Source organism: Cervus canadensis, chromosome 16, assembly GCF_019320065.1.
Source record: "Cervus canadensis isolate Bull #8, Minnesota chromosome 16, ASM1932006v1, whole genome shotgun sequence".
NCBI lineage: Eukaryota > Metazoa > Chordata > Mammalia > Artiodactyla > Cervidae > Cervus > Cervus canadensis.
Window position 1 is genome coordinate 53,362,527 of NC_057401.1, and position 18,528 is coordinate 53,381,054.

At 45.0% G+C, this 18,528-nt stretch overlaps 1 protein-coding gene across 2 annotated transcripts; it reads left to right on the forward strand.

The window, feature by feature from the left end:
• Positions 1 to 1,096: 1,096 nt before the first annotated feature.
• LOC122454388 (zinc finger protein 622-like) lies at positions 1,097 to 15,722 on the forward strand. Of its 2 annotated transcripts, none has more exons than XM_043488836.1 (6): positions 1,097 to 1,852; positions 2,758 to 3,021; positions 3,240 to 3,402; positions 6,006 to 6,118; positions 13,335 to 13,390; positions 14,168 to 14,305. In XM_043488836.1, exons 1-5 carry the CDS (start codon positions 1,249 to 1,251, stop codon positions 13,352 to 13,354), a joined length of 1,164 nt encoding a protein of 387 aa, XP_043344771.1. In that variant the 5' UTR covers positions 1,097 to 1,248; the 3' UTR covers positions 13,355 to 13,390; positions 14,168 to 14,305. The 2 variants fall into 2 exon arrangements, with proteins under 2 accessions (XP_043344771.1, XP_043344770.1); XM_043488835.1 differs by lacking the exon at positions 13,335 to 13,390 and adding an exon at positions 15,507 to 15,722 and having other exon boundaries at positions 1,103 to 1,852; positions 14,168 to 14,311.
• The last annotated feature ends 2,806 nt before the right edge of the window (positions 15,723 to 18,528 follow it).

The following is an 18,528-nucleotide window of genomic DNA, read 5'->3' on the forward strand; positions in this document are numbered from 1 at the left end:
TCAACAGAAGTGCCTCCTATAGAACTGGGCTGGGACAAAAGAAAGGACGTAGATAACCGAGCATATGAGATGAAGCTGGTGAATATGAAATGAAGTGAGGTGGGCGTTAATTGTAAATTCACTCTGGAATCCCAAGATTTAGTACCAACAAGCCAAGTAAAATGTCTCATTAAATCCTTTCTCTTGACTACCTGTTGAAATAATGTTCAGGATGTGTGCTGTGCGGGCTAAGCTGCTTCAGTCCTGTCTGGCTCTTTGCGACCCTATGGCTTGTAACCCACCAGGCTCCTCTGTCCATGGCATTCTCCAGTCAAGAATATTGGAGAGGGTTGCCACATCCTTCTCCAGCGGCTCTTCCTGACCCAGGGGTCGAACTCACGTCTCCTTCATTGACAGGCGGGTTCTGTACCACTAAGGCCACCTGGGAAGCCCGATATACTGGATTAAAAAAAAAAAAACTGACCACCTTAAGACTTTCTGCTTTCTTAAAACGTGGCTACTATTAGATTTAAAATGAACTACATGGCCGGTATTCTATTCCTACTGGACAGCGGCTGGACGGGGCTCTGTGCTCCCAGGTGCAAACTTTTGATCCAGGAGTTTCCCCTGCGCCCTTCATTGGAAGGGCCGCCCCAGTAAGGCCGAGGCTCTAGCCTGGACTCTCTAGTTTTTCTGTGAATTCCCTCAGACTCCAACCTGAGTCTCTCAGCCCTCGGGGTGAGGGCTCCGGCGGTCCGACCAACGGTCTAACCAGCAGCCCTGGCTTTCGTGACACCCACTCCCGGGGCTGCAGGGGCACGAACTAAAGAGAGTCCTGGACCGTCGGGAGTTCTCCGGATTCCCCAAGCCCCGTTTCCGCGAGGCGACCCCCCTTCCTGGCCTCAGGTCTCAACGTACAGAAAAAAAACAAACCCAGACAGTGACTCGGCCGGGGCTAGGCCTGTCAATCAAGAACCAGCTCAGGCCACGCCCACTTCTGTTGACTCAACACCCATCTCAGGTCGACTGGGCAGGGCCGGATCTGTCACTGGCTTCCCCTACGTTCCCGGGACGCTCCGCGGCGGGGGCGTGGCTACAGCCTGAGAGGCGGGACTTCCTGTCCGGCTGGGGATGACACCATTCAGTCCGGAAGTCAGCTCTCAGTCCGGATCTTCGTGGGCCTGAAGGTTTGTGGCGTGAGCATTTGGTGGGGTCAGGCCTCTGGTCGCTAGATTTCTGCCTCGGTCGCGCTTTATTTCCCGCCTGGCTATGGCGACCTACACCTGCAACACCTGCCGGGCTGTGTTGGAAGACGCGGAGGCGCAGCGGGCCCACTACAAGACAGACTGGCACCGCTACAATCTGAGGCGCAAAGTAGCCGGCATGGCCCCGGTCAGCGCCGAGGGCTTCCAGGAGCGGGTGCGGGCACAGCGGGCCCTGGCGGAGCCGGAGAGCAAGGGCGCGGCCACCTATTGCACCGTCTGCAGTAAGAAGTTTGCCTCCTTCAAGGCCTACGAAAACCACCTCAGGTCCCGGCGGCACGTGGAGCTCGAGAAGCAGGCGGTGAGTCGGAAAGTGGCGCTCATGAACGAGAAGAACTTGGAGAAAGGGCTGGGCGTGGACAGTGTGGACAAGGATGCGGTGAACGTGGCCATCCAGCAGGTCATCAAGGCTCAGCCTTCCACGTCTCCCAAGAAGGCGGCGCCAGCGCCCGAGGCGGAGCCCGGGTGTCCCGTGGCCGTCGGAGGACGTGGGACTCAGCCGCGAGACCCGGGCGAGAAACCTCCCCGGCTGCAGTGGTTTGAACGGCAGGCGAAGAAGTTGGCGAAACAGCAGGGGGAGGAAGAGAGTGAGGAAGACCTGGATGGGGACGGTAAGGACCGGCCTGGGGGGCGGGTCAAGGGAGGGGTTGGTCCTCCCTCAGGTTTTCAGTTTATCCTTGAGGTTGGAGCGGGGCGGTGTCAGTTTTTAAGTGATGATGATGAGTGAAAGTGGTTTCCATGCTTTCTGAACTGATTGGTGTGGCCAGTATCCTTGGAAGGCATTTTGTCAGTTCAGTCAGTCAGTTGTCAGTTCAGTCGCGCAGTTGTGTCCGTCTCTTCGCGACCCTATGGACTGCAACACGCCAGACCTCCCTGTCCATCACCAACTCCTGGAGTCTACTCAGACTCATGTCCACCGCATCCGTGATGCCATCCAGCCATCTCATCCTCTGTCATCCCCTCACTGTTGTATTAAATAGATTCGGATACTGAAACCTTAAGATGAGCGGAGGGTGAGAATTAGCTTAGTATATATTTGTAGAATGAATAGATCCTTTCTCTGTTTATTGAGTGGGGAGATTTTTAACATATGCAGAGGGGTACACATTACCCCCCACACTTTCTGATGTAGAATGTGTTATTTCTATTGGGTATCTAGTTATGATGGCTTTGCACTTAGCATAGTTTGATAAAACCGTGAACTGAGAGGTTCAGAATCAGCTAGCTAACCTGAAACGTGAGGTTTGAGCCTTCAACCTAGCTTCCTTGACTTGGTGAGTTTTTTGTTTTTTTCCTTTCTTCCCCTGTGGCATCTCACATCCCACATCCCACTAACATGGACTGAAAGTGTTCATATATACCTAGGAAAGGAGCCAAAGCCCCCTTCAAGGGGTTTACTGTGCCCTGAACAAGGAAGACTAAGGCTTTCCTTAGCCTTGCAGGCTGGTGAGTGGTAAATGAATAGCTAACACTGACATCTTCAACTAATTTTGTTTTCGAAATCTCTGGCTTGAAGACTGGGAGGATATTGATTCTGATGAGGACTTGGAATGTGAGGATGCTGAAGCCACGGAGGAGGAGGAGGAAGAGCAGGATGCAGAGGAGGAAGAGGCAGGAGGAAGCACCCCCCTTGGTGCCATTCCCATAACGGACTGCTTGTTTTGTCCACATCACTCAAGCTCCCTCACGAAGAATGTGGCTCATATGACCAAAGTCCACAGCTTCTTTATTCCTGATGTAGAATATCTTTCAGATCTTAAGGGACTGATTAAATATTTGGGTGAGTATAATGTTCTTTTCTTTTTTAATGATGAAACACTGCATTATTGGGGGACATTAACTTTGTGTTTTTCACCAGTCTTGAATTGAATGACCTGCTGATTATGTGAAAATCAAAAACTTGGTGCCTGTTTTTTGGATTGTGATGAGATAGATGATGAGATATAATCTGGCTGCAAAAAGCTGCTTTCATATCTTTTTCTCAACCTATTTTTCCAGGAGAGAAAGTTGGTGTTGGGAAGATTTGCTTGTGGTGCAATGAGAGAGGGAAGTCCTTCTACTCCACAGAGGCGGTACAGGCGCACATGAATGACCGGAGTCACTGTAAGCTCTTCACAGATGGGGACGCTCTTTTGGAATTTGCAGACTTCTATGATTTTAGGTCAGTCTGGTTTGTAACAGGGAGCGAAGCAAACTGATCACATTTGCATTGGATTCACCTGTGCCCCTACCTGTAACTGTGTCTGGCTCTGTCAGATATCCTATTCTTAATACCCTCTTAGAACACTTTTGTAAGAGGTGGTTATTTCCTGTCATTTTGTAAATGAGAAACTGAGTATCACAGAGTTAAACACACATATCTTACAAAGAGACGATCTCAGGCCCAAACTGTAAGTTTGTCTGGTTTGAAAACTGATTTTTGTCTGTTGTGTCAACAGTCCGAAGTTCAGTTTCGCCTAAACAGTTGGCTCTTGGTGTCAGAGTGCCTATGACCTAGCACAGGTGTGCTTTGCAAGCAGGTGTGTGTCATGACCCTGCCAGGAGTACAGAGTCCACCTGATACAGGTGTTCGGAAAAGTCCTGGTCTTTTAAGTTGTTCTTTTGCATTTTCCTCCTGATTTCTCATTTCTCACTTGTCCTGACAGATTTTCATTATAGCCACTTTGATGGCTGTGTAGGGGTAAAAGTGGCAGCTCTGTAGGAGTATCCATTGTGGTTTTGATGTGCATTTCCCTGATGAGAACTAATGCAGTTGAGAACCTTTTTAAATGTATGTTAACTGGGTATCTTAACCACTCGGATATCTCTTGTGAAGTGTCCGATCTAGTCTTTTGTCCATTCCTGTCGACTTATCTGCCTTACTGTTAACATTTTAGAGTGAGTTTTCCCAATTATTTTCTGTGTGTATTTGTGAAAGACAGAGATTCTTCTAGAACTACAGTGTCTTAATTTGCTAATTTCTAGATGTACTCATGTCACTCTTTGGGATAATTAAATTAAAAATTAAAAAATTCATTTCTTCAGTTGCACCACCCACATTTCAAGACCCATGCTTAAAAGCACATGTGCTTTGAAAGTAGCTACCATACTGGACACGCAGACTGAAGATTTGTATCATCCCAGAGTTCTCCTGGACTATGCTGTTCTAGAACTTGTTTCTGTAAGAATTTAAATTGAGGAGAGCTGCATCTCCAACTGTACAGTCTCCTCCTCTTCCCCTGTTTGCCAGCCCTCCTTGAGAGAAACAAATAACACAGGTAAAAGAATTGTTATAGGTTATTTGCTCACTGTTTTTAAGAACAGTTTTAGGTTCTCAACAAAACTGGGCAGAAGGTATAGCAGTTTCTTATGTACTCCTTACCCCACAAGTGCATAGCCTCCCTCATTATCAGCATCCCCCAGAGGCACATATGTTGCAGTTGATGAACCAAGTTGACCCGCCAGTTAGTACTGAAAGTCCGTAGTTTAGTGTTCACTCTTGGTGTTGTCTACTCTGTGAGTGTGGACAGATGTACATGTAATGACATGTATCCACCATTAGAGTAGTTTTATTGGCTTACAGATCCTCTGTATTCTGCCTGTTCATCATTCTCCTCCACCCGACCCATAGAAAACAGTGATACTTAATGTCTCCTTATTTTTGCCTTTTCCAGAATATTGTATGGTTAGAATCATACAGTATGTAGCCTTTTCAGGTTTCTTTCAGCTGCTTCTTTCACAGTAACATGCTTTTAAGGTTCTTCTGTGTCTTTTCATGGCCCGCTAGCTCATTTTTTTTTTTTTTGGTGTAATCCAAAACTATTCCCTTGCATGGATGTACCACAGTTTATTTATCTAGTTACCTATTGAAGTCCATGTTGGTTTCTTCCAAGTTTGAGGAGTTTGGATAAATCTGTAATCCATGTGCAGGTTTTTGTATGGACAGAAGTTTTTGTCTCCTTAGGGTAAATCCAAGCAGCAGGCTGGGTCTTATGGTAAGAGTATGTTTGGTTTTGCAAGAAGTGGCCAGCTCTTCCAAGGTGGCTGTGCCCTTCTGAATCCCTGCTGGCAATGAAGGATTCTTGCTGCCCAGACCCTCCCCAGCCTTAGATGTTCCGGGTCTGGGCCATTCTGATAGGTGTGTAGTGGTATCTCTGTGTTTTAATTTGCATTTTTCTGATTACATATACTGTGGGGCATCTTTTTTATATGCTTATTTGCCATATGTTTCTTCTTAGTGAGAAGTCTGTTGAGGTCTTTGGCCCATTTTTGGCCAAATGGGTTAGTTTCTTACTGTTAAGTTTTAAGAGTTCTTTTTACATTTGGATAACAGTCCTTAACAGCTGTGTCTTCTGTCAATACTTTCTCCAAGTCTTCATCTTGTATTTTAATTCTCTTGATACCATTTTCACAGAGCAGAAGTTTTTAATTTGAATGAAGTTTAGCTGATCAATTCTTTCTTTCATGAACAGTGCCTTTTGTGTTGTGCCTAAAAAGTCATCACCAAACCCTAAATCATCCAGGTTTTCTCCTATATTGTCTTCCAGGACTTTTTATAGTTTTGTATTTTATCTTAGATCTGGGATCCAATTTGAACTCATAGACTGTTTGCTTACTTTACTAAAGAGAAAATGCTAGCAAATTGATTTCTCTCCAGAAGCTTTCAGTGTAGTCCCTGCAGATGTTAACCCCCACCCACCACCCCTTTAGTGATCTAGTAGGTTTGTAGTATTTTAGTGAGATTTGGGGTCTTGGTCTGTGTGCTAATGCATTCCATGGTTCCAGGAGTAGCTACCCAGATCACAAAGAAGGTGAGGAACAGGATGAGACTGAAGAGCTGCCCTCAGAAAAGACTCTGGATTATGACGATGAAACCATGGAGCTGATTCTCCCTTCCGGTAAGTGTGTTTGTCCAGAATATGTAGCTTCGCGCCACTGAGATTATCAGAGAAGTGTGTTCCCATCACTTCCCTTCCATGCTGTGGGGAGAGAGCCTACAACTTCACGTGTTTGTTTATGTTCCCTTGGACAAGGTAAACTCTGAGGGGGGCCCCAAAGCTCTGATTTAGCTGTTTTGTTTAAATTGCATCAGTGTTTTCCTCTGTTGTGATTTCCTCTGTTGTGATCCTTCCTTTGTTGTGATTTATAATGCTTTAATCGGCCATTTCCTTTCTTTCCAATACATAAATGTTTTGTATTCTGTTTATTAACTAGTTTTTTGGCTCCATCTGGATTTTTCTTGTTAAACTTGACTTTGCCCTTATTCCTTGAACTAATTCCTGTTTCCATGGTTGTTCAGACTTGCATGTGTTAGTCTGGCATGGTTGGAAATGATTGACAGCACCTACGCTTCCTGTTCATATTCTGGGTGCAGGGAGAGGCTTGGAGTATTGATTTCTGCCTTCTCCTTTGGGGAACAGGATTCATAATGGTAGAATTTTGTCCCAGATATGAAAAAAAGAAGGAAAACTATGAATATGAGAAGTGTGAAATATTGTTTATAGTGTTATGCTTAGCTGATAGGAATGGGAGCAGCTAGAGAATATACATTTAAAAAGGTCAGGGAATGGAATGCTAAGATAATAAGGTCCTAATAATATATTTACTGGGAAGTTAGCATATTCAGGCAGATATATTATTTTATCTTTAGATCAAGTCTGTGAGTTAGATTCTGTTGTCCTTCTTTGACATATGAGCCACCTGAAGCTTAGAGAGGATAATTTGCCTAAGATCGTGGACCTCAGCGAAGAGCTCATTCCACCTTTCCTCCACTGCCTGGGAGATTTGCTGTAACGGTGGGGGCGGGAGCAGCCGTGCTGCCAGTGGATACGTGTCTGCCATGAAGGAGCCACCTTGTGCTCTTTGCTCCCCACATGGAATGTTGCTGTTTAGGTACAGACAGCCCTGCTTAGCCCGGAGTAATGACCTCCTAAGGTGAAGGGCAGCTTTATACAGTGCCAGTTGGAGGAAAGTGCCGGCAGAACCTGTCTTGAGCATATAACTCCTCTACAGTGGTAAGAAAGCTATAATGCAGCAGAATATTGTGGCCCGCACAATACACAGTAGCAAAACAGGCTTAAGTGTATCACAAGGGACCTATTCTCATCTTCCCCTGGTGAAAATACTAATGCAGAACCTCAGAAAAAAGTTTGATAACTTCTTTTTCTAAAACTGTTTGCTTGGGCCCTTATTTTATTAGGCTTCCCTTCCTTGCATGCTAAGTCACTTTAGTCATGTCTGACTCTTTGGGACCCTATGGAACCCAGCAGGGTTCTTTACCACTAGTTCCACCTGGGAGACTAAGATCACAGTAGACTTTGAGAAAGTGAGTGAGCTGGTCCCTGACAGCAGTGTCTGGCTGTAGCAGGATCACTAGGAATGTGGGCTTCGTTTTGCAGCCACTTTACTTTAGCACTTTTCATCACAAAAGTCTGCTCAACAGTGAGCATATCCTATTTAAGAATATAGCCTATTTTGAGAGAAATTTTCATCTGGACTTAAAATTTCAGAAGCTTCAAGACTCCTTAGCTATCTAGACAACATATTGCCAGGAGTGATCCAGTCTCCTCAGGTTTGCCAAAGCCAAAACTGGGTGTCTTCTCAGGATTCTTTATTCCTCTCCTAAATCCAGATGGTGACTAATTGCAGTTCCTATATGGGTTTTGAATATTTTTTCTTTTTTTAATTCTTATCCATTTGTCTGTGTTACCACGAAAGCTTCCTGTCTGGCCTTCTCCAGTCTGATTTCCACTTGACCACCAGAACATTCCTTCTAAAACAAACACCATTCTGTTATATTTTCTTTTCCCTCTGGAATTCCCAGGGGGAGTCCTGGCCTTCAGGGTCACTTTGTCACCCAGTGTCTTTGGGCACTTCCTTTTCCTGCCCACGTGAAGTTTCCCTCTTTCTGGGCCTTTGCACATGCACTGCCTCTGTCTTCCTCTGAGACTCAAGTTGGGTTCCCTGCTCCAGGAGGCTGAGCTCAGCTCCCGCCCTAGGTGAGGAGAGTCTCCTCTGCTCCTGTGATGCTCGCACGGCCTTTGTGATGGGTCTCTTCTTGATACTTCTTGACTCGCTTGCCTTTTGTTCCTGTTACTGTGAGGACCAAACTGGTTTCTTTCATCTCAGCACAGCGCCTCAGACACACGGGAGCCATGTAAACGTCTGTTGACTGAGTTACTGGAAGGTTGGAGGTGACTTAAAGCAAGGTGACTTCCCTGGGCCTGCCACAGGGCAGGTAAAGAGAGCCGAAGGAGCCATCCTGGGATCCAGTGTGGCCTCGGGGACCAAGAATCATATTTGCCTACAGCCCCAGGTGGCAGATTGCTCTGCCTGTTCATCACACAATCAAAGAAGAAAGGGCCATGAGATTAACTTGTAGGTCCAGTTATTTTTAAGATATTTTTTTATGTGGACTTTTTTTTTTTAAAGAAATCTTTATTGAATTTGTTACAACATTGCTTCTGTTTTATATTTTGGATCAGTGGCAAGTGGTATCTTAGCTCCCTAACCAGGGATCGAACCCACACCCTCTGCATTGGAAGGCAAAATCTTAACCACTGGACTTCCAGGGGAGTCCTACTCTTGACGTTTTTAAAACATGAACTTCCTAACTGACAGCCGCAGGTCCACATACCGAGTCATGCTGGTTTAAAGTGTCGGATGGTGACTTCAGGGCAGCTCTTGAGGGAGACTTGGCAGTAGTGAGTGACCCTGGTGGTCCTGGAGTACCAGGCAGTGCTGTACATTATACAGCCTCTGGAGAGACCTCACCAACGGCCAGGTACTGCCCCAACCCGGGGTAACTGTGCTCTGCACGTCTCTTCCTGGGTCATTTTCCTGGGTCATAACGGCATCAAGTAACCTGTGTGGCCACACAGATTTTTTTGACCATGTGGATAAGTGTATTTTTTTTTCTTTTTTTTCCTGGGGAGAGTCTGTATGTAGTATCTAAAAAGCACATGTGACCTGGAGCCAGAAAAGGAACTATCTAAATATACATCATTCATTGCCTTCCTGGGTCTTCTTCACAGATGAGTGACTTCTGAAACCTTATAATAGAATTCATTTAAATAGCAATACTACATGGCTTTCTTAGTGAACCAGAAACTAGCAATATTCTGAAATTTTTTTCAGCTCTACAGGTACATATACTTTTACTGTCTCATTTTAAAAACCAGTCATCCTCTGGTCAGTCTTGGTTGTAATGAGATATGACAGTGTCTCGTCCATTGGTTTTCTCCCTCAATACTGGTTTGGTTTTTTTTAATGAACCAAGGAAATAGGAACTCTCAAATAAACACCATTTAGACATACAGTGGTATTATGGCAGTATATTCAATAACGTGGTTATTTCTTTGAACAAACTCACCATTCAGAAACCTCTGATTATGCTCAGTTATATGACTGGGTCAGTGTGGACGTTAGCATGAAGCTGATTTGAGAAGGATTCTAATGTGGAGAGCATCAGTTCAGTTCAGTCATTCAGTCGTGTCTGACTTTGCGACCCCATGAACTGCAGCACGCCAGGCCTCCCTGTCCATCACCAACTCCCAGAGTTCACCCAAACCCATGTCCATTGAGTCAGTGATTCCATCTAACCATCTCATCCTCTGTTATCCCCTTCTCCTTCCCTCAATCTTTCCCAGCATCAGGGTCTTTCCAAATGAGTTAGCTCTTCACATCAGGTGGCCGAAGTATTGGAATTTCAGCTTCAACATCAGTCCTTCCAGTGAACACCCAGGACTGATTTCCTTTAGGATGGACTGGTTGGATCTCTTGTAGTCCAAGGGATTCTCAAGAGTTTTCTTCAACAGCACAGTTCAAAAGCATCAATTCTTTGGCGCTCAGCTTTCTTTACAGTCCAACTCGCACATCCATACATGACTACTGGAAAAGCCATAGCCTTGACTAGATGGACCTTTGTTGACAAAGTAATGTCTCCGCTTTTCAATATGCTGTCTAGGTTGGTCATAACTTTCCTTCCAAGGAGTAGGCGTCTTTTAATTTCATGACTGCAATCACCATCTGCAGTGATTTTGGAGCCCAGAAAAATAAAGTCAGCCACTGTTTCCCCATCTATTTGCCATGAAGTGATGGGACCGGATGCCATGATCTTAGTTTTCTGAATGTTGAGCTTTAAGCCAACTTTTTCACTCTCCTCTTTTACAAGAAGCTTTTTAGTTCCTCTTCACTTTCTGCCATAAGGGTGGTGTCATCTGCATATCTGAGGTTATTGATATTTCTCCCGACAATCTTATTTCAGCTTGTGCTTCCTCCAGCCCAGCGTTTCTCATGATGTACTCTGCATATAAGTTAAACAAGCAGGGTGACAATATACAGCCTTGATGTACTCTGAATCAGTCTGTTGTTCCCTGTCCAGTTCTAACTGTTGCTTCCTGACCTGCATACAGGTTTCTCAAGAGGCAGGTCAGGTGGTCAGGTATTCCCATCTCTTTCATAATTTTCCACAGTTTATTGTGATCCACACAGTCAAAGGCTTTGGCTTAGAGAGCATAGTGATATTTAATCAACTACCCTTAGTAGAGTCTACGTAAAACTGGTTTCAAAACCAGCAAGTAGTTGGGATTCCTTGACTGTAGTTGCTTCAGGTCAAGTTCAGTTCAGTCGCTCAGTCATGTCTGACTCTTTGCAATCCCATGGACTGCAGCACACCAGACCTCCCTGTCCATCATCAAATCTTGGAGCTTGCTCAAACTCATGTCCATTGAATTGGTGATGCCATCCATCTCATCCTTTGTCATCCCCTTCTCCTCCTGCCTTCAGTATTTCCCAGCATCAGGGTCTCTTCCAAGGAGTCAGTTCTTTGCATCAGGTGGCCAGAATGTTGGAGTTTCAGCTTCAGCATCAGTCTTTCCAATGAATATTCAGGACTGATCTCCTTTAGGATGGACTGGTTGGATCTCCTTGCAGTCCAAGGGACTCTCAAGAGTCTTTTCCAACACCACAGTTCAAAAGGATCAATTCTTCGGCGCTCAGCTTTCTTTATAGTCCCAACTCTCACATCCCCATACATGACTGCTGGAAAAACCATAATTGTGACTAGACGGACTTTTGTTTGCAAAGTAATATCTCTGCTTTTTAGTATGCTGTCTAGGTTTGTCATAGCTTTTCTTCCAAGGAGCAAGCATCTTTGAATTTCATGGCTGCAATCACCATCTGCAGTGATTTTGGAGCCCGAGAAAATACAAGTCTGTCACTGTTTCCATTGTTTCCGCATCTATTTGCCATGAAGTGATGGGACCAGATGCCGTGATCTTGATGATTCCAGAGGCAGTGACATAGAGCATCCAGTAGAGGGCGCCGTGAGCATTCATTTCCAAGACTGGTCGGCTCAGTTCCCCCTTAGCTCTTCCTGCTTCTTAGTGGAGCAGGTTGGTGTGAGGACATCTCCAGTTAGTTGCTGACTAGCCAGAAGAATCTGCCACTGAATCCACAAGAGATACATAATCAATCTTAGGGAAATTACTGTTAGAGATACTTTCTTTTTCACTGTCTAATGTCAAATGTTAGGCTATTTGTTAAGTAGGAGTAGATAGTCTTTTTCATTTTAATTGAGGTATAGTTGATTTATGCTGTTGTGTGAGTTTCTGGTGTACAGCAAAATGATTCTACATTTTACATACGTGTATATATATGTGTGTGTGTGCTTGTTCATTTTTTCCATTATAATTTATTACAGGATATTGAATATAGTTCGCTGTGCTGTACAGTAGGACATTGTTGTTTATCTGTTTTACACATAGTAGTTTGTATCTGCTGCTACAGATACAAAGCCCTGATTTCTCCTTCCCTGACCCCCTTTCCTCTTCAGGAACCATTAGCTTGTTTTCTATGTCCCTGAGTCTGCTCTGTTTTATTAAGTTCATTTGTATCGTATTTTAGATGAGGAGTGGACAGTCTTGTAAGCAGTTATTACTGTGGCAGAAGATAGACGGGCAGGTGGGAGCTGCAGCCTGACTCCGATGCGTCCCACCTGCTATGGACAGGTGCGCTGCGTTCTGTCAGGAGTCCTCGGCGAGGGCCTTCAGGCTGAGCTCTGCTCCCGCTCCTGTCCCTGCCACAGCACGCGGAGCTCTAAACACCGTGTCAGAAACCTTGGCATTGATTCGCGAGACCTCTTCAAGCATGTTTTAAAAGACAGCCTTCAAGAATACGTATTTCTAAATGCTGCTTACGAATGTAAATAAATCCATTTAGTAAGTCCTAATGAGCAGCATTATCATTTAATGATTCTGAGGAAATCATTGTTGCAAACTCAGAGCATCCTGACCTACATTATAAATAGAAAGTCGTCATCAGCACTCTGGGCTTTCCTGCTAGAGCCTCCATGTAAGTGCGCGCCTTCTCCATCCCCGTGTCTCACTTGCTTCTGGTGGTCTGGGAGCTTTGTTAACTCTTCCGCCACTAGAGCAATCGGGTCCAGGGAGACGTCTTACATCCATGTTAGTATCCAGAGACCACAACATCCTGGAGTTGAAAATTTCCTTTTTTGTCGTCTCCTGAGTCTGGTTTCAGATCAATCACTTGGAAGTAATCACTTATTCATATCTGCGTAGGGAGCAAAATATTGCCCAGGTAGCTTGTCAAGTACCGGGGCTTCACACAAAATAACCTGATAGGGTTTTTCTAGTAGGTTAAAAATCTAGATCCTAAAAGCAAATATAGCCATCTATAATAGTTATAGTATTCCATTCATGGTCTTTCTACTCAAAAAACTTCCAACATTTAGAAAGCAGTAGCTGGGGGTTTCTCCACCTCAGCACTGTGCGCGTTTTGGGCCAGATGATTCTTTGTGGAGGGGCTGTCCTGTGCACTGTAGGGTGTTTGGCCAAATCCGTGGCCTCGACCCGCTGGACGTCGGGAGCTTCCCTCTACCTGTGACAACCAGCAGTGACTCCAGTCATTGCGAGTGTCCTCTGAGGATAAAGTCACCCCTGTTTGAGAAGCACCACATTAGAGAATGTTAGCAAAGGAAAAGTGGATTGGCTTCTCTTCTAAACCCGGACTGTGGATTGTAGAACTAAACATCAGGCCATTATTGGTGCTAAGTCTTTTTTCTAGGAAAGAAAGTTAAAATTCCTTGTCTCCTAGGATCCTGTTACCTGTATTAGTAGGGACGGCCATGTGAATTTCTCTGGAGGCGTATTGTAAGTACGGATGCTGCATTTTTCACCTGATAGTGACTTGCCATTATCTCTGTTTTTTAATGTCTCTGCTGTTTTTTTTTTCCTCCTTTAGCGGTAGACTTAATTGGTTGAATATTTGCAATTATTATTCTATACACATATTTTAATTTCTTACAAAACTCTATATTCCATCTTGCTAGGTCACTTCACTCTCTGTTTTATGCCACATTTCCATCAAGAAGTATTTCCCCAAATCAGTCTGCCTGGTTGTGAGTTGTTGTTGCTTAGTTGTTAAGTTGTGTGCGACTCTGCAATGCCATGGACTGTTCTGTCCATGAGACTTCCCAGGCAAGAATACTGGAGTGGGTTGCCATTTCCTCCTCCAGGGTCTTTTTTTTTTTTTTTTAATAAATATTTATTTACTCATTGATTTGGCTACACCAGGTCTTAGTTGCAAACTCGGGATCTTTAGTTGTGGCGTGTGAACTCTTAGTTGCAGCATGTGGGATCTAGTTCCCTGCCCAGGGATCGAACCTGGGCCCTCTGCTTTGGGAGCACAGAGTCTTAGCCACTGGACCACAGGGGATGTCCCTCAGTGTCTCTGCTTGGGTTTTCCTTCTTTCCCTCATTGGTTAACATACAGCTTCATCTTCAGCTGGTAGAACAGTGTTTTTTTCCTGGCACATGTGTTTTCCAACTAGATGAAAGAGAAAAGTGATTTGGAAAGCCTTTGCTTTGTAACTCTGCTTTGAAAAATGATCCAATTCCGTGCTTCAGTACTGTTCTTTTGAAAACCAGGTGCCAGGGTGGGTCATCGCTCCTTGATGAGATACTACAAACAGCGGTTTGGCTTGTCGAGAGCTGTGGTGGTTGCTAAGAATCAGAAGGCTGTGGGCCGGGTCCTGCAGCAGTACAGAGCCCTGGGATGGACTGGCAGCACAGGTACGTCTGTGGGGACCTCCCGGGCCAGCCCAGGAACTTGAGTTACACAAAGGGGCTCGGGTGACGTGGTTCTCTTCACTCTGTCCTTATGGGTCCTCTCTGGGGGAAACTTACCTTCTTGGCCTATGACCACTTGAGATATATATGACAATAAGCCCAAAACTCCATGACTTAAGAGCTTCATATTCCCCAGCACAGTAGCTTTTTAAAACTGCCTGTAAACCATTAAGTTTTTTTAGGAGGTATAATTACAAAAATAATTGATTAGCAGTCATCAAAGGTTGAAATTCTGGAGGTTATATAGAGGAATTAAATAATGTCCTTGAGGCAATAGTTTGAGCTGTGGAGTCAAACATGACTTATCTGATATAGGTTCTTATATAAAGAGTCTGAGTAATTTAATTAATCGAAGCTTCTGCTTTCTCACTGATAAAATGGAGGAGGTATTAATAATATCTACTTAGAGAGTTGTGCGGGTTGAATGTCATAAAGCATGTATGACATAGTACATGCACATAATAAAGGCCGGCTATCATCCTTCGTTTTGAAACTTTTCCTTAGAAAGCTTAGTAAGTCTCAGAGGGCTAGAGCAAGCTACTGAAATTGTTCAGCTTTGGAACATCGTTTGTATGAAATTATTTAAATCTATTCTGATGTCTGCTGAGTGCAGCTCATTTTGCTTGGATCTTCAAGGAGAATGTCAGTCCCCTGAAAACAGGAGAGAGGGGAGAGGTGCTTTCCAATAGCCTGGAAGGCGCTGGCACTGAAGTCCATTGTCAGTGCCTCTGTGTTTATATATACACGTGGGTTCCCTCACTGGGACTCCCTGGGAGCTGTGAAGCCACTTAAATGTAGTGGACAGACTTCCTTTTAGTCTTGTCAGGAATTCTTGTCTGACTTGGTTTATGGTCTGCCTTTCTTTGTGCCTTTGGTGAGTGGGCTTCACCTTTTGGGCTTCTAGACCTTTCCGAGATGAAAACTGAAGAGGCATGTATATAGAGAGAGCAGTCCTGGTGCACGTGGTGGGTGCACGTCACCCCCCAGGGCTCGTGGGATGGAGACGTCAGATAATAGTTCCTATTTAAATATTAGAGCCCACTTACCCAAAACCAGCTTTGATTCTCTGCCAAGTTGGGTTTTCTCTGGTCACAGCTCACAGCCCTTTGCCTCATTCTCATCCCCTTCCCAACCCCAGGAGCAGCTCTGGTGCGCCAGCGGGACATGCAGTATGTCCAGAAGATGAAGTCAAAGTGGATGCTGAAGATGGGGATGAAGAACAACGCCACCAGGCAGATGCACTTCCGGCCCCAGGTGCTGTTCTGATCGGCCAGGGGCTGGAACCACGGTCCTTCTGCTGCTACTTCCCCTGTACTTCCTCAGTCCTGACCTGATAATAAAAGTCAGGATCACATTGGCTCTCGCGTGTCTTTTTTGGACAGGGTTGAGGGGTCATCTTTTCACCCAGTGAGTACTGTCTCCGCTGGACGCAGGCCCTGCCCTGCTCCTGAGAGGTGCTGTGTAGTCTCGGCGTGGGGCTGGTTTAGGGCTGTCAGAGTAGCATGGGGGACTCAGGAGTGACTTGTCTGCTCTGAGCCTGGTTTAATGTTCAGAGGGACACCTTGCTGTGTCCTGAAGCCGCAACCCGCATTAGGTGCTTTGAAGCTTCTGCGGGAACAGAGTGGAGTGTCCCTCATTGGAACGTACTGTGGCTCCCGAGGTGGGGACGGTCTCTGGGCACTTTCATTAAATCCAAGTGGAGTAAAAAAGCATGTCAGTGGCTGGCTGTAAGAGTCCTTTCTTTTTAATTTGTTTATTGTTTTTGGCTGTGTTGGGTCGTAGTTGCAGCGTGCAGGATCTTCATTGTCATGAGGGGTCTCTTGTTGCTGTGCATGGGCTCTGGAGCTCTGAACTTTAGTAGTTGCGGTGCAGGGGCTTAACTGCCCCACAACATGTGGGGTCTTAGTTCCCCGGGCAGGGATCGAACCCGAGTCCCCACTCTGCAAGGTGGGTCCCCAACCACCGGATCACGAGGGAAGAAGTCCCTCTTTATTTCTAACTGAGCCAGTGCTCCCTGTAGAGTAGGAAGAAAATAAATGTAAAATGTCGAGTTTTCATTTTAGAAACAAAAAGAATCTCAGGGTTCAATCTCTGAAGAGATGCTCAGTAGAGGTGGTTTAGGGGGAAGGCCATGGTCTGTTGGAAATGAAAGTAAACGTGAATGAAGTTCAAATCCACTGAGCTCCCTTTCTGACTTTGGAAAGTGACTTGATCTTTAAAATCTGTACAGTGAGGTGTTTATTACCTCCTGGGTGGTTGTGTAATTAATTAATCAGCAGTGGCCCCATCAGTCACTCAGTCCCCGGCACAGACTAAGTGCTTCAAGTTCTGCTGGGTGGAGCAGGGGCCCCGCTGAGGAAGAGGGTGTCTGGTCAGCGTGGTGGTCTCTCCCAGGAGTGGGTTCTGAGATGCCCAGAGATCGTACACCTTTACCATACATTCACCAGCCCTTGATTGCTATGGCGACACTTATGTTTCTTTAAATCTTAGATGCAGAATTGAATTGATTTTATTTCATTAGTACAGGGCTCACTATCCAACAGTGGAGGGCTCCCTGGTTTAATTTTATTCCATCCTGTATTCTAACATTTTCGTCACACAACAGTCCTCCACCCTCTTCTGTTTGACTTTTTTTTTTTCATTTATTTTTATTAGTTGGAGGCTAATTACTTTACAGTATTGTAGTGGTTTTTGTCATACATTGACATGAATAAGCCATGGATTTACATGTATTCCCCATCCTGATCCCCCCTCCCACCTCCCTCTCTACCCAATCCCTCTGGGTCTCCCCAGTGCACCAGGCCCGAGCACTTCTCTCATGCATCCAACCTGGGCTGGTGATCTGTTTCACCCTAGATAATATACATGTTTCGGTGCTGTTCTCTCACAACATCCCACCCTCGCCTTCTCCCACAGAGTCCAAAAGTCTGTTCTGTACATCTGTGTCTGTTTTTCTGTTTTGCATATAGGGTTATCGTTACCATCTTTCTAAATTCCATATATATGTGTTAGTATGCTGTAATGTTCTTTATCTTTCTGGCTTACTTCACTCTGTATAATGGGCTCCAGTTTCATCCATCTCATTAGAACCGATTCAAATGAATTCTTTTTAACGGCTGAGTAATATTCCATGGTGTATATGTACCACAGCTTCCTTATCCATTCTTCTGCTGATGGGCATCTAGGTTGCTTCCATGTCCTGGCTATTATAAACAGTGTATTGCAAACTGGTACAGCCGCTATGGAGAACAGTGTGGAGATTTCTTAAAAAACTGGAAATAGAACTGCCATATGACCCAGCAATCCCACTTCTGGGCATACACACCGAGGAAACCAGATCTGAAAGAGACACGTGCACCCCAATGTTTAACATTTTTAAATCTATGTCCTGGGAAATTATATACTGCTTGGCGTGGGGTATGTTTTTAGTTTATACTTAATTGAATGTGGCCTTCCCAGGTGGCACAGTGGTAAAGAGTCCACCTTCAATACAGGAGACACAAGAAACACAGGTTTGACTCCTGGGTCCAGAATTTCCCTTGGAGTAGAAAATGGCAACCCACACCAGTATTCTTGCCTAGAGAATCCCATGGACAGGGGAGCCTCTCGGGGCTAAGTCCCTGGGGTTACAGAGAGTCTGTCCATGATATTGTCCTATATATCTCTTGTCAGTTTTGTTTTTCTCTCAGTATTTTTTCATTCAACCCGATAAGCTTAATTCATCATGTAATTGCTGGGAGGCATCCATACTGTGTCCCCACACAGAACTTCCCTTCCCTGGCAGCTGATGCCTCCTTCTGTCTAGCCTCTGGTCCCACAGCAGCCCTGCACTGATGGTGTGCCTCATTTGTATAGGTGCCCTGTTAATTTTGAGCCCTTTTTACCTCTTGAGTGTCGATGAGGACAGTTTGAAATACTCCATTTATTTATTGTTATCTCCTTCCAGGCTTCAAAAGACCGGTTCTGACTTAAGTTTGTGAAGGAATCCACTATACTGCTACCTACATTATTTTAACAACTTTTAAAAATGCAGTTTATGTGCGTTTCTGGAGTAAAATTCTACTTGGGAACAAAGGCAAGGGAAAAAGATTTGAACAACTTCTATAATTAAATAAAACAAGGAACATGAGAAATGAGCTTGTTTGGGACAGGGGACTTTT